Below are 14,063 nucleotides of genomic sequence, written 5' to 3' on the forward strand. Positions count from 1 at the left end.
TTTCCTATATGTAATAAGCAAGATTTTATTTCATTACACAGGGGGCTGTGGGAGTAATGAATAAGTAATAAGCAAAGGAATAGTTTGGTATAATTTTGTTACTATTTAGATTCATACAGTGTTGAGAATAATGACTAAATATTCCCTTCACTATCTTTCAGGTTTGGTGGTATTGTCATGAATTCTGTGTACCAAATGTTCAATGGTTTTGTTGTGTTTCAACCAATAATTAATGGAATTGGTGGCAACCTTGTGTCTGTACAAGCTAGTCGCATCTCCACCATGCTACATAAGACTTCACTCAAAGGAATTATTCCACCACATACTAAATTATGGGTTTGGCCATGGTCAGCTCTTTTCAAAGGATGTAAGTTATTACTTTAAAAAATATCTTATCTACATTTGAGCAATTGAATGGAGAATACAGTTACAACAGACATTAGCTAGCACATAATGTGGACTAGGTGCTTGCATTAACAAATACAGGAACTCATATAGGACCTCAGTAAAATTTCTCAATACATCAATTTTTGTCCGTAAATGCTAATAATCATAGAATTTTCCACCTTTATTTCAGTATATGACAACAAAAATTGTCAGACTATATATTTCAGTCTGTAGTGACCATCTGCAGCACCATTTTAAGCATATCCTACTATAATAAAGCCAGAGAGGCATCATCAAAAGACAGAAACAAAATTAGCTAGGCATCATCAAACAGAACTAATAATATGATGCTAACTAGGCCAGAGTGCTTGCAGAGCACTAGTAGTGCCATTCACATTATGACTCTGCCAGCACTGTGGCTTACTTTGTATCATATTATTAGTTCTGTTTAATTATGCCTTGCTAATTCTGTTTACATCTCTTGATAGTGCCTCTCTGCCTTTATTATGTTAAAATATGTTTCAAAGAGATCTGAAGATGCTCACAACAGACTGAAACAATAGCCTCATAACTACATTTTTTGTGATCATAGACTGGAATCAAAGATACAAATTCTACACTTGGTGGATAACTGTTGTTATTCTTAACTATTTTGCAGCATGTTAATAATTTTGCTATCAACACAAAAAACATGCATGAGTGGAAAAAGTTGTATTGAGGAAAGCATCTGGAACTGGACAAAGAGTTGCATGTTATTTATGATTTATTAATAAGGACTAGTTCAGTGAAGGAAAAAAAGGGGTACATGTAGTTAAATATGCTACAGTAAGATATGTCATGATCAGAGTGTATATTAGCCAGCATACTACAAAATTATTGATGAATGCATTAATTATGCAGTAAGCATATTTGCTCATTTAACATATTTCTTGTCTATTTGGCTTTACAAGTATAAATCCCTAATCTCTTGAAGAATGCTCATTCAACCAAGTTTTTACTCTTGCACAAGATACTGCAGTTCTTGGTAACATCATCAGAAGAGTGGATGATGGATTATTTTCACTCTCCTATAGATATCTTTTTTGAATGTTTTCACAATTTCTGACCACATGAACTCAATTTAATAGACCCCCCCCAACCCTCCCCAACTACAACCCTGGGTGTCCTTAATTCAGAATCAATGTTTCCTTATTGACTGAATGTTTTATGATCTCGTACACTGCTGTGCAAGAAGAGGCAAGCAAAGGTATCTTTATGGGACCAAATGTGGGACAAACTGCTGGTGACAATGAGAAAATACTATATCTGAATGTGGGGTGTCTGTTCTTATGGACATGTGCATAAGAACAGACATCACACATTCATATAATTGATACACCTAATTGTACAATGGATCCATCTTCTTCAGTGCAGATGCACAAATATGTCCCACCTCCTGTGGGACTCTCAGAGTAGTGAACACGGAGGAAATGGATAGGGGCTGCGGATAGGTGGTGCACAGTGGGAGTGTGAATTGGCCGTGAGGCATGCCGAGATAGTCTGTGCAGTTGTGATAATGCTGTGTCCTGTATGATGCAGTGGTTAACACACCTGCCTAGTATGCAGGAGATCCTGCATTCGAATCCCAGTCCGGTACACATTTTCACTCATCAGCAGTGATCACACATAATGTCCTGATGCAGCTGACAGCAATGATCCCCTCCCTTTCCTTTCCTTTCTTTCCCTCTCCACCTTGAATTAACCTACAACTACTACATATGTGAGGACTTCCAAACATAATGTATAGAAGGCTTCTATGAAAGAAAGTTTTACTTAGTAATTAATATTTATTTTGTGTACATGTTTATGTGGGGATGCAGGTTGCATTGAACAAAGGATTTACTAAGATAAATGCAAAAGTCAGATATTAGAATATTAATAATGAATGCAATAACAAACAAATTGAATACTACCAAACTGTGAGCACATATATGGGCACAATTAATGAATTATTGTAAAGAAACAAGCAAAAGGCAATAATTATGACTAAAACAAATTGAAGAGAAGGAAAGGCGGAAAATAGATGTTACAGATGGTTCACAAAACATTAAGAGAAATAAATATGAAAATACTAAAGAAGAAAGAAGACAGAGGAACTACATAAATTGTAAAGCAGCTGAATAAAAGTAAGACCTGAGCTCGCCAAAAACAGTGTCTGAAAAGCCACTCAGTAGAAAACTACACTTGGGTCTATAAATTAAGAAATCTTTCAGATCTGTGAAGTAATGTAAGACATGCCAATGATACATACTCCAAAATGGGCCCTCGTGATGTTCTGACACGTGATATAGTGATATTGGTATCTGGCACTTACTATGTGTGGCATCCCTCTGACAGTGACATACAGTATGTTAGCACAGGGGCTACTGACCACTGGAGGTCAGCAACAGTCCATCATGCCAGTGTTAGGTCACCAGAACTTTTGCCTTGAGCATCCCATATGTGCTCACATAGACATATGTCCAGAGAGCAAGATGGTTACTTAAGATGATTGACACCCTCTTGTTTCAGGTACTCATCCAACAAGCATTATCATACATCAGGTAAATCTTATACCTGTAATAAAGTGCACATACCATTCCAGAATGTCACCTCTGTAGACTGTAGCTGCCATATTCTCCTAGAAAACACATGCGCTGATGTATGTGCTATTAACATGATTCCACCACAGGTGAGAACATCAGCACCATCACATTAGACTCTATCCACAGTACATGTCTCACAGGCATGTTACACCAACAAACAGCTGGAATCACCATCCATGCTAAACTGTGGCTAATCTATGAACAGGACAGTGCCACAGTTCTTGTTTACATTCACAGTGGGTAAAATACCACATTCTCCAAGCCACATGGTGTGTCTGTGTTAGGAAAATGTGGATGACATGCCACCAGCCATACAGAGGAACATGTGGAAGCTGATGACACATCGTCTAGTGGGAGATGACTGTGAGACCAAGAGCTAGCCATGCAATCTCTAGCCAGGACAGATACTACACCAGTAGGATGCCTTCAACCCTGGAAGCAAGAAAAAGACCCTGGCACTGCATATTACCAAATGTTTGATCTTACCCATAATACTGCAGAAGGCTTTATACCTCCTGAAATAATACCCTCACCCAGCCATAAAATAATGCTACGAGAAACATGCATCTACCAGAATGTATGATGGCCCATACAGTGCTCACATCATGTGCAGAAATTCAGCTTCAGGGCTCAAGTACTCCACAGCTCAGACTAGTAGTGGAATACCACAGATCTAACCAGGCAGTGCAAATTGGTCATGTAACAGTTTAACTACTTAGTGACAGAGAGGTACTGTAGATATGCACATGGTTAGCCATCTGGCAAGTGTATGCCCTCACAACTTAAGATACTGATAATCTCCATAAATAACTTGGTTTCCCAACAGTAACTGCTTTGAACTGAATAGATGATGTTTCATTAAGGAAATTGGGCTGAGAAATGAAATCTAGCATTTGCAATTAAATTGAATTAGTCATGCATAGCTAAACCATCCTGCTACCACATGACTCGTACTCTGTGCAAAACACACACAACGTAGTCAACACTTTTTTTGCAAGATTTCATGATACCTTCAGCTGCCATTCTCTTGATTTCATGCACGACTGTGTCTGCCCCGATAGCTGAATGGTCAGTGTGATGGACTGCCATCCTAAGGGGCCCGGGTTCGATTCCCAGCTGGGTCGGGGATTTTCCCACTCAGGGACTGGCTGTTGTGTTGTGTTCATCATCATTTCATCCCCATCCTGCACCAAGGCAGCCGGACCTGCCCCCTAAGGGGCCTCCCGGCCAATGATGCCAAACACTCATTTCCATGTACGATTGTACAATTTCGGACTTTGGCCATTTTCAAGTATTTGATGGGTGATTTTCTAGTTGTAAATCATGCCATGTAAGTCATTGCTCCTATGGCTCTATGTTATGCTCATAAAATAAATCCTAGTTGTTTTGTGCCATTTTAGGTTCAAATGGCTCTGAGCACTATGAGACTCAACTGCTGAGGTCATTAGTCGTGCCATTTTAGGAGCACAGTACATTTGAGCAACAACTGCATTTTAGTGACACACACTTGCACTTATTCTATTGAGATTTTGAATGTTTTTGAGCTTTTGGATAATATATCCAAAACAACAGCTTTTTCTTATCAATTAAATTCTCAGTGGGTATGATATCACAGAATGCAAACCATATTGCTAAAGAATTGCTAACTATATGTAACTTGGAAGATGAAAATGCTGAGAAACAGTTACACATCCACACTTTAAGTTGTGCCAAGCCCTCTCTCTTCTGATCTTAGCTGTATTTTTTACCATGTACTCTTAGTCACTTTCCATTAATGCTAATACTGCCTTCTATCCCACAAACTGTTGCTAATTACAGATTATTTTTGCAGGTGCTTCATATGACTGGTTATACATTTTGCTTGTATTCAGTTTACTTTCAATTGCTCTTTCTCTTTCAGCTGCCAAGGGTTTGAGAAATTGCATTGTGTTGATTTTAAACCAAAGTTGTAGCTTTTATGAGACTGGATTTATAGGCCTTGAATTTCATTTTGACATTTTGTAAACACTGTTTACTCACACTGGCATAGCAAATTCTTTTCTTACCTGTCTGCAGATCTTATTGTGTGTAATGCATTTTTACATACATTTCAGATGAAGTAGGACTAATGCCATTATGAACTACACATGCAACATTTAAGTAAATTTCCTATGTTTATGTGTTATGACCTTCATGAAATTGGCAAATCAAACAAATAGAGCACTATAGTAGATATATTTCATTTGTAATTATACTTATTTCTCCATAAATATAGCCCAAGCAATGATGAATGACTTATAGTTTATTATATTCCTTGTATCTTTTCCTCAGTGCCACATGCTGCCACTGCAAGACTGTTGATACTTCTGGCTGTCATAGGACAATCAATTTTTGTATTTATAGCTGATTTCTTCCATGCCGGTGAAACCACCATTGACTACAGATTTGCTCTCACTTACATATTTGCCAGTCTGTTGCAAGTAAGTACTTTATGATATCAACACCTCCTCCTACACTAGAACTGTTTATTTGAATGATGATACCAAACATTTCTCTGTCTTATCAACTAGTAGACAGTTCTACCACTGTGTATAACTTAGAGTTATATCTGCAGTGTAAGGAAAAGATAGACTGCTACTTACTGTAAAGATTACATATTAAGTTGCAGGCAGGTACAATTAAATGACACACATTCTTTCACACAAGCAAGCACACCTCATGCACATGACCTCTATCTCCAGCAGACTGGACCAGAATTCTGGACCAAGCTAACAGAGATGATGATCATGTGTGCTTGGTTATGTGAAGCAATCTGTCTTTTCCTTACATTGTTGATATTACAACCTGAAACTTCCGTTGTTATATTAGCATCTACAAATTATGCTGTTTTTACTGTAGACTTACTCTTTCTACATCAGCTTTTTTTATTGTGCCTGGTAGAAACTCATCCAAGAAAACAGTCATAATGAAAGGTGGATAATTCAAATATACTGCTTACCAGCATTAGTTTAATCTGACAATTGTCTACAACTGTCCTAAATTCTAGTGCATGAAAAGAAGAAAGGTCAGAGCATCACATCTATAAATTATGTATCCATTGGAGAGGAAGTACAAGCTTGGACTTGACAAGTATGGGAAAGTAAACTAACTGTGTCCTTTTTAAGGGAACTACCTTGACATTTGCCTCAAGTGATTTAGGGAAATAAGGAGAAACCTAAATCTGGGTGGCTCAATGGGACTGGACTCATTTTCTTCCAAAAGTGAGGCAATAGCCATTACTATTGAGGTACCTCACTCAGTATGAAGAAGAGTTCTGGACATAGAGGCACTCAGAAAAATGATTTGTTTCTCTGGAGAAACCATCAACACATAAACTAACACAAGTTTCAACAACAAAATGACCACCCTGAGGCACTGTGGTTAGCATTGCTAACTGCTGATTTGATGATCCTGAGTTCCATCCAATGGCTACCTCAGATTTTCTCAGATGAGGGAAGGTCTGAAACTGAGTTTCTCAGCCTTGTGCAGCCATATGATAAAAGCAGTCAGTTGAGTTAACATTGTAACTGCCAAAGGAGAATGAAACTGAAATACTCACAACGGGTGCAAAGCCATGAGAATTATTTGTAACAATAAATACACCTACATGTGCTACCACTGAGCTGTCTTAAAAATAGTGCTTCAGTAATAGCAAACTGCTTTGGAATATTGACATTTTATGCAATACTCCTTTGCACATAAATGCTGCTCTAAGAACAGAAAACATTTTATTTTCAAAGTCCACAAGTGAATAATTATTACTGTAATGCTGTATAGTTACATTTGGAAGATGAAAAAATTTGTTAGTTCTCAAGGTGTTGCAATATAAATTATTGAAATCTGTTCCATTGTAGCCACTTTCAGTTATACCCCTTGCAATTAGCCTCCATTTCCTTTTACAATCATTGCTAACACTTAACAATGTATAACTACAAACTGTGTCTCAAAAAAAAAAAAAAAAAACTAATAAACTTACACTGTGAAGGTTGTGGAATATTTTAAGATGGCTGTACATTTCATAAAGGCTCCAACAAGATTTTGCCTCATTCATTCATAGCTGAGAATAGTGATAATTATTAATCATAAATCAGAGAAACTGTGATTAAGAAGGACTGACACATTGAGAAATTTTATGTCTTCAATCCAAAACATGGTTGTCAGCAGTCTGAAGTAGAAAAAAGTTTATGAATGAGAAGTAGAACTGCATAGTATAACAGCTTTTTTGAGCTTTAGAATAGTAATGCCCCTCTACAACTACCACCATACTCTTAACCCGTTGAGAAACAAAAGTTTCTCATAAGAGTTCTGTTTCCCGCTTCACTAAATGAAACAGCCATTTACATGAAAGCAATCACTAAATTTGCAGATGATGATACAGATTTGAGCCAAAAAGGTGAATAAATTAAGTATTTGTTTGTAGAGATGTAAAGAATCACAACTATTATAGTCTGACACTGCTGATGATATAACTTCTAATGCCCTTGGAACAGGAAATACATTTTTTTAGAGTAAATTGTATTTTTGTCTAACATAAAGTCCTTTTCATGATTTATAAAGAATTTCTGTATGTTTCAGGTCATGCTGCTGTTATATTTGGCTCACTTGTTTGTGCATATTATGTGGAGATGGAAAAGTGACCCAGATAATTCTGCTATACCGTTTCTGACTGCCATTGGTGATCTCACAGGATCATCATTCCTGGCATTGGCATTTGCTTTCTTGCAGGCTGTGCATGTAACATATAATGGTTAAACGTTGTACTTATTAGAGAAAGAAAATTTTCTAGATGCTATGGCCATATTAATGGATAACACTACATTTTACATCTGTATCCAAAGTACTTTGAATATAGTTGTTAAAATAATGATGTTCCTCCACATGTGATGTACACTCACAATTCAATATTACTGCTGCTACATGGAAAATTGTAGGCAAATTTAAAAACAGCATGCTTGTCCTCTGAACAATTTAGCACATAGTTGCTAATGTAGGTATGAAGTACAAAATGCTTGAGATGAGGTGCAATTACCATTTTGAGAGAAGTAACATCAATATTAATAATAGTATCTCTCTACATACAGTTGCAAAGTAAACTGAATCATTTGTAGCTTGCATTAATCGTTTGTAGATAATACTGAACTGAGTAGTTAAGATAAGAGGTACTCCACTATAATTGTGAAGACATTGCATAGGGTAAGACAAATATCATACTTGATTCCATGAAGAATGTAACAGTGTATCCAGCTATGTCTGACAACATAAACAACAAAGAACAGTATTATGTAAGGACTGAATTATTTAACATTTTTTTATGTTTACATCCTTCTCTTTAATTGACAAAGCGTGACATATAATCCAAATGCAATTTTTCTGAAATGTGCAGCTAATAGTGCTTTGCCAAATATTTTTGCAATGCTTGAATAATGCACTCATATCAGTGTAATTAACAACATACATTTTAAAAATTGTGACTACAAATTGTTATTAACTTGGTGCATAATACCAAAGCTGTTGGGATTCATGCACAGTTCTGCATAACAAAAATTTTATTGAGTTGTATAGAGTAAGAGAAGGCTGTGTGTCTAAATGTCATCATTTTGCATCAAATGTCTATTTTCTCCTAAATAATGTGCCATAAAGTATGTAATAAAGTAAGTAATTATGTAATGCATTTTAGAATTTGAGATACTCATTGGCCACAAAGTTACAACAATCATTATTGTTACCATCAACAAAATAATACTATTAACAATAACTTTTTATGTACTTCAGCTACAATGCTGAGTCACTGACTGTGATAATTGTACCTGTGGAAGTGCAATTCATGTATCTTCATTATCGTCCAAATAAATGACTGCCACATGTAAATAAAACAGAAAAATTACTGAGCCTAGATGAACTACATCTCCCTTTAGAATGTCAGTTGCAACTTACATCAAATTCTCTGAAATATTTCATTTAGCTATCAATGATTTTTTGGTTCATCTGATGTAAGATTTTTTATGTAGCTTTGCTCCTCAGTATTACATTTACGTGGTAATCCACACACAAGCAAAATAATATAATTCATAGAGAACAACTACATTAAATCCTGTGTCTTCCGGGATTCTCTTTCAATGATTGGCACTGTGAAACAAAGTAAGTATTATGATGCTTGCAGAGAGGTCCTAAAAACGACAGTTGTACAAAACAGCATCTTATTTACAGTAAGGAAAGCACTATTCATAGCAAAATATGGAAAGAGGAGGAGAATGAAAGATGGCTGTAATGACTGAATACATGCAGCCAAGCAGTTAATTTTAGGTACAATTCATATACTGACTGTTATAAATAAAAAGGGGGAGATCAACATTTTGCCATCATGTTGAACACATTACAGAAACAGATAATTCCTCTGATTAGGTATTTATGTTCAGGCATTAACTATTAGTTTTCAAGGCACAGTTAACACACATTAACTATCAATACTACAGATTTCTATATTCCAGTGACATTTATTTATAAGAGTGTACCAGTCTGTTGTAATGAATTCAGACCAAACGGTAGGACAAAAGAACTGGACACACAATAATCTGACCATGCTTTCTGTAATCTTAAATAACAATTGCTAGTGCATAGTGGCTGGAAATGTACACAAAGTCAAAGTTGGTAAAGACCATTGTCCAGTTGTGACATAATTTCTCTTCAAACACTGCATTACCTAAAGATACATGTTTAAAAAAAAAAAAAAAAAAACAAGAGGAGCCACAAGTTTATTGTGTAACAAACTAAATACAGTGTCAGATTGCAGCTGATTGTAGTTAACACACAAATGTGAAGGCACATGTCATATTACCTTATGCTTCCAATTCTTGCTAGTAATCAGATACGATACAAGTTTTACAACTCGGTGTTGTTTGAGTTCCTAACAAATTATGCTGGCAACAAGTTTTTAGGCTGACTGGCTCACTCTTTATCTGTTAGCAATGAAGTGTGTGTGTGTGTGTGTGTGTGTGTGTGTTTGTGTGTGTGTGTGTGTGTGTGTGTGTGTGTGTGTGTGTGTGTGTGTGTGTGTATATATATATATATATATATATATATATATATAAACTTATTATAATTAGGTGTAATTGTGTTACTTTATTTTTGTCTTAAGAAAAGATTTTGCATGAAAATTACCTTAGCCCTTTTAAATATCAGATGCTTGTATGTGGTACTGGGAATAAATGCAAGTACAAATAATGGTTCAATGAAGAAATTTACTGTGCAGAAACAGTTTCTATAACTTTTAACAACATTCATTTATGATATTTTACAAAGCACTCCATTAATTCAGCTCTTTAAACCCCTAATTGAACAGTTCTTCATCTTTTTATCAGGCATGTATGTATGCATGTAACACAATATATTGTATTAAATTGTTTATAACAATGAGTTGTTAAACATAAATCATACACAAAGTATCACTGATACAGAAAGCTTAATCTCACTTTTCACTATGAAATATTGTTACTACAGGAAATATTCTTCTTATATGGCAGTTCACTGTGGTTAAAGAACTAGGGAAAACACTTGAAAACAATTTAATATTGTTGACATTAGGATAACATTTTAATAAAATTTGTGAGTGATGGAGTATTAAGAAATTGCACTGACAGCACCACAACTAACAGTCCAGAAACAGACGAAAGTTATCTGTCTATACTGACATCACTTCAGTTTAAATTGTTTGACCAAATGGTTACACCTCTCTTTCATGATTCTGACTATAATTAAACTTAAAGAGAAGCATAAACACACAAAATTATGACAGTGGGTTCATTCTGTAAACTGACTGTCAAGTTATTTTCATTCTGTGCAATGTGTAGCACTTAAAGTATGCTAACTTCACCACCTCCTAAGTAAATTGTGGAAACATGTGTGGTGTCACCGCCAGACATCACACTTGCTAGGTGGTAGCCTTTAAATCGGCTGCGGTCCATTAGTATATGTCGGACCCGTGTGTCGCCACTGTCAGTGATTGCAGACCGAGCGCCGCCACACGGCAGGTCTAGAGAGACTTCCTAGCACTCGCCCCAGTTGTACAGCCGACTTTGCTAGCGATGTTTCACTGACAAATTACGCTCTCAATTGCCGAGACGATAGTTAGCATAGCCTTCAGCTATGTCATTTGTTACGACCTAGCAAGGCGCCATTATCAATTGCTATTTATCTTGTGATGCATGTACCGTCAGACCAATGTTCACCAATTATGGATTAAAGTTAAGTATTCCAGCAGCTATGTACCTTTTTTGCTAGTCTCAATTCCTTGTCATTTTCCAGACCTCATGCCATCCTGCGTGAGCTTAAACGCGTGCCCTTCGGCCTCCCGTCCTCGTGGATTGGCTGTCTTGCCAGTCCAAAAAAACATGAATTTCAGTTACATGATTAACTAGTAGGGATAACTGGGTATGACCTCAAAAATCAGCGTAAAACATTTGGTATACATGCTCAGCAGAAGCTCACAAGAAATTAGATAAAGTAAGAGTACAATTCCATATAATGTCTGTATCAGCCTGTACTGTATGTGGCCAGCAGAGCTAACTTTCTTGATAACTTTCAGTGATGCACTGCATTTACCAACATAATGCAGTACCTAAAAGCACTTGTTTTCATGCCAGTCACTAAAATAAGTTGTCATCTCTGCAAATCCTACAAACTTACCAAGATCTTAACATTCTTCACACAAAAATTTTTTGTTGTAAAATCAGTGCTCTACATTATAAAATGTATTCTACGTGAAGTTACATCTGGCCATTAACGAAATCTTTTATGAACAAATGAATGGCGGATTCTCTCTTATATTGAAACCTCCTTGCAGATCAAAACTGTGTGCTGGACTGGAGCTCAAATACAGAACCTAGCCTTTTGCGGGAAAATGCTCTTACTAGTGTCATCTGACTCATAACCCACCCTCCTCCTGAATTACTTGTCTCATGACCCACCCTCATAGTTTTATTTCTGCCAGTACCTCTTTTATGCTTTCTAGACTTTGCAGAAGTTCCCCTGCATTCTCAAGAAAGGCCAGTGCTGCAGTTGAAGTCAACCCAAGTTGTAACAGCCATTGTTGGATGATATGACAACATCTTTGATCTGAATTACTAGAAATGTATGTGGATAATAAAACTGTGATTTTATTTGCCCAGGAAGAAGTGAGTTGGCAATAATGAAGTTGAAGAAGAAGGCATCTTGGCCAGATAGAATTATGATAGAAGTGTTGCACCGGATAGTAGTCTTAAGTTGGCTCTTATCTAACTGTGTGATTAAATGAATGTCTTTTGCTGGAACGGGTGCCCAGAATCTGGAAAATCTCAAATATCATTATAGCAAAATGGGAGAAAAGAAAAAGACCCAAGGAAAAAGGAAATCATACAGTCTGATTTGTTTGGTAAATGCTGTATTGAAAGTACAGCAAAAGCTTCTCTGTCACCACCTGAGGGATCAAAGACAGGTAAGGCAAGCGGCTCTTGCAGTACTCTTTCAGAAAAGGGAAATCCACTGAGGATGTAATAAATAGTCTGATCCATATTGTGAAGACTTCAGACTACAAGCACATTATGGGTGTAATTACTGATATAGAAGGGGCATTTGATAACTTAGGATAGCCTGTCCTGTTGAAAAGGCTTAAGCAGATGGACTGTCCCAGGTGTCTGTGTAACAGCCTACCAGATGAAACTGGAATGCCCGGGAAAGGAAATTGTGAAAAACATCACCAAAGGCTGCTCACAGGCTTCTGTGGTTCAGAGATATGGGATTCCATTACTGAATCAGCTACAGAATATGACAAACGCTACATGTTGCATCACCTATGCGACAGTCTGCTAATTATATTATCAGCCAACACATGGGCTACATTACAGGAAATTAGTAGGGAAGTTCTTGAAATATTTAGTAACTGTTGTGTAGAAAATCAATTTATGATAGCAGTACACAAAATAGTTTGTTCGCCACTAAAAGAAACATTATCATGATTGAGAAACCCCACAATTAGGATAAATGACCAACTTGTGAAAAGAAAGGAAGCTTATAGGTGCCTAATTATTAACATTGAGGAAAACTGAAACTTTCACATTCACTTATAAATTGTTTGCCAGTGAGGCATTAATATTCTGTACAAAATAGCAACAACTGGCCGAACTAGCTTTCAGCTGCTTCCAAATGCAATAACAACATACCACAATTGCTATTGTGGGCTATGGGTTGAGCGTATAGGCTCAAATAGTGAGAAAGGTAAAGAGAGCAAAGGCTCTTTGGCGACCACAGAGAGATGTACTTTTGCATGTGACTGGCACGTATAGAATACTACCAACTGAAGTCTGAAGTGTTGCTGGTGATACTAGATCTTGTACTGCTGGACCTAGCAGTAATGAAGAGAGGTGCATAATAGTTTAATTAGTAACATGTTCCATGGACCATTTTGCACGATAGATCATAATGATTTGGAACGAGTCATTATACACTCACATCACAAATTAATTTGTGATGTGAGTTAGTAATTCCTACCAACCACCTTTTACACATTACAGTAACAGAAATTCTTCTATGGAATAGAAGGAGTTGTCAAGGAGAAACTTTCTCAGTTTGTTATAAAATTTTATTTTGCTTTCTGTCAGACATTTTATATCACTGGGCAAATCATCAAAAATTATTTTTGCAGCACTGTGCACCCCTTTTTGGGCTAAGGAGAACCCTAATGTGGAGTAATGAATATCTTTTTCCTTCTGGTATTGTAATTACGTGCCTTATTGTTCCTCTTGAACTATAGTTGACTATTTATAACAAAATTCATGGGGGAATAAATAAACTGTGAAGCAGTAGTTGGAATGCCCAAGTCCTTAAACACATGTCTACAAGATGATCATGGGTGAGCACCACATATATTCCACAGCATGATTTGTGTAATGGAGACTTTCTTTCTTAAAAGATGAGTTACCCCAGAACATTATTCTATATAACATTACTGAATAAAAATTTGCAGAATATATCAACTTACTGATTTGTCTCTCCCCAAGATTT

General features: G+C 36.5%; 1 protein-coding gene across 3 annotated transcripts in view; it reads left to right on the top strand.

Annotated features, from left to right (window-relative positions):
- The window catches only part of LOC124555277 (solute carrier family 41 member 2-like), a 507,467-nt gene extending 498,767 nt beyond the window's left edge, over positions 1-8,700 (top strand). For all 3 annotated transcript variants that reach the window (XM_047129149.1, XM_047129148.1, XM_047129150.1), the window contains 3 exons: positions 162-367; positions 5,322-5,470; positions 7,605-8,700. In XM_047129149.1, the coding sequence (XP_046985105.1) occupies positions 162-367; positions 5,322-5,470; positions 7,605-7,781 (532 nt within the window). In that variant the 3' untranslated portion in view covers positions 7,782-8,700. The remainder of the gene's footprint in view (positions 1-161; positions 368-5,321; positions 5,471-7,604) is intronic.
- The last annotated feature ends 5,363 nt before the right edge of the window (positions 8,701-14,063 follow it).

This window comes from Schistocerca americana, chromosome X (assembly GCF_021461395.2).
Source record: "Schistocerca americana isolate TAMUIC-IGC-003095 chromosome X, iqSchAmer2.1, whole genome shotgun sequence".
Classification (NCBI taxonomy): Eukaryota; Metazoa; Arthropoda; class Insecta; order Orthoptera; family Acrididae; genus Schistocerca; species Schistocerca americana.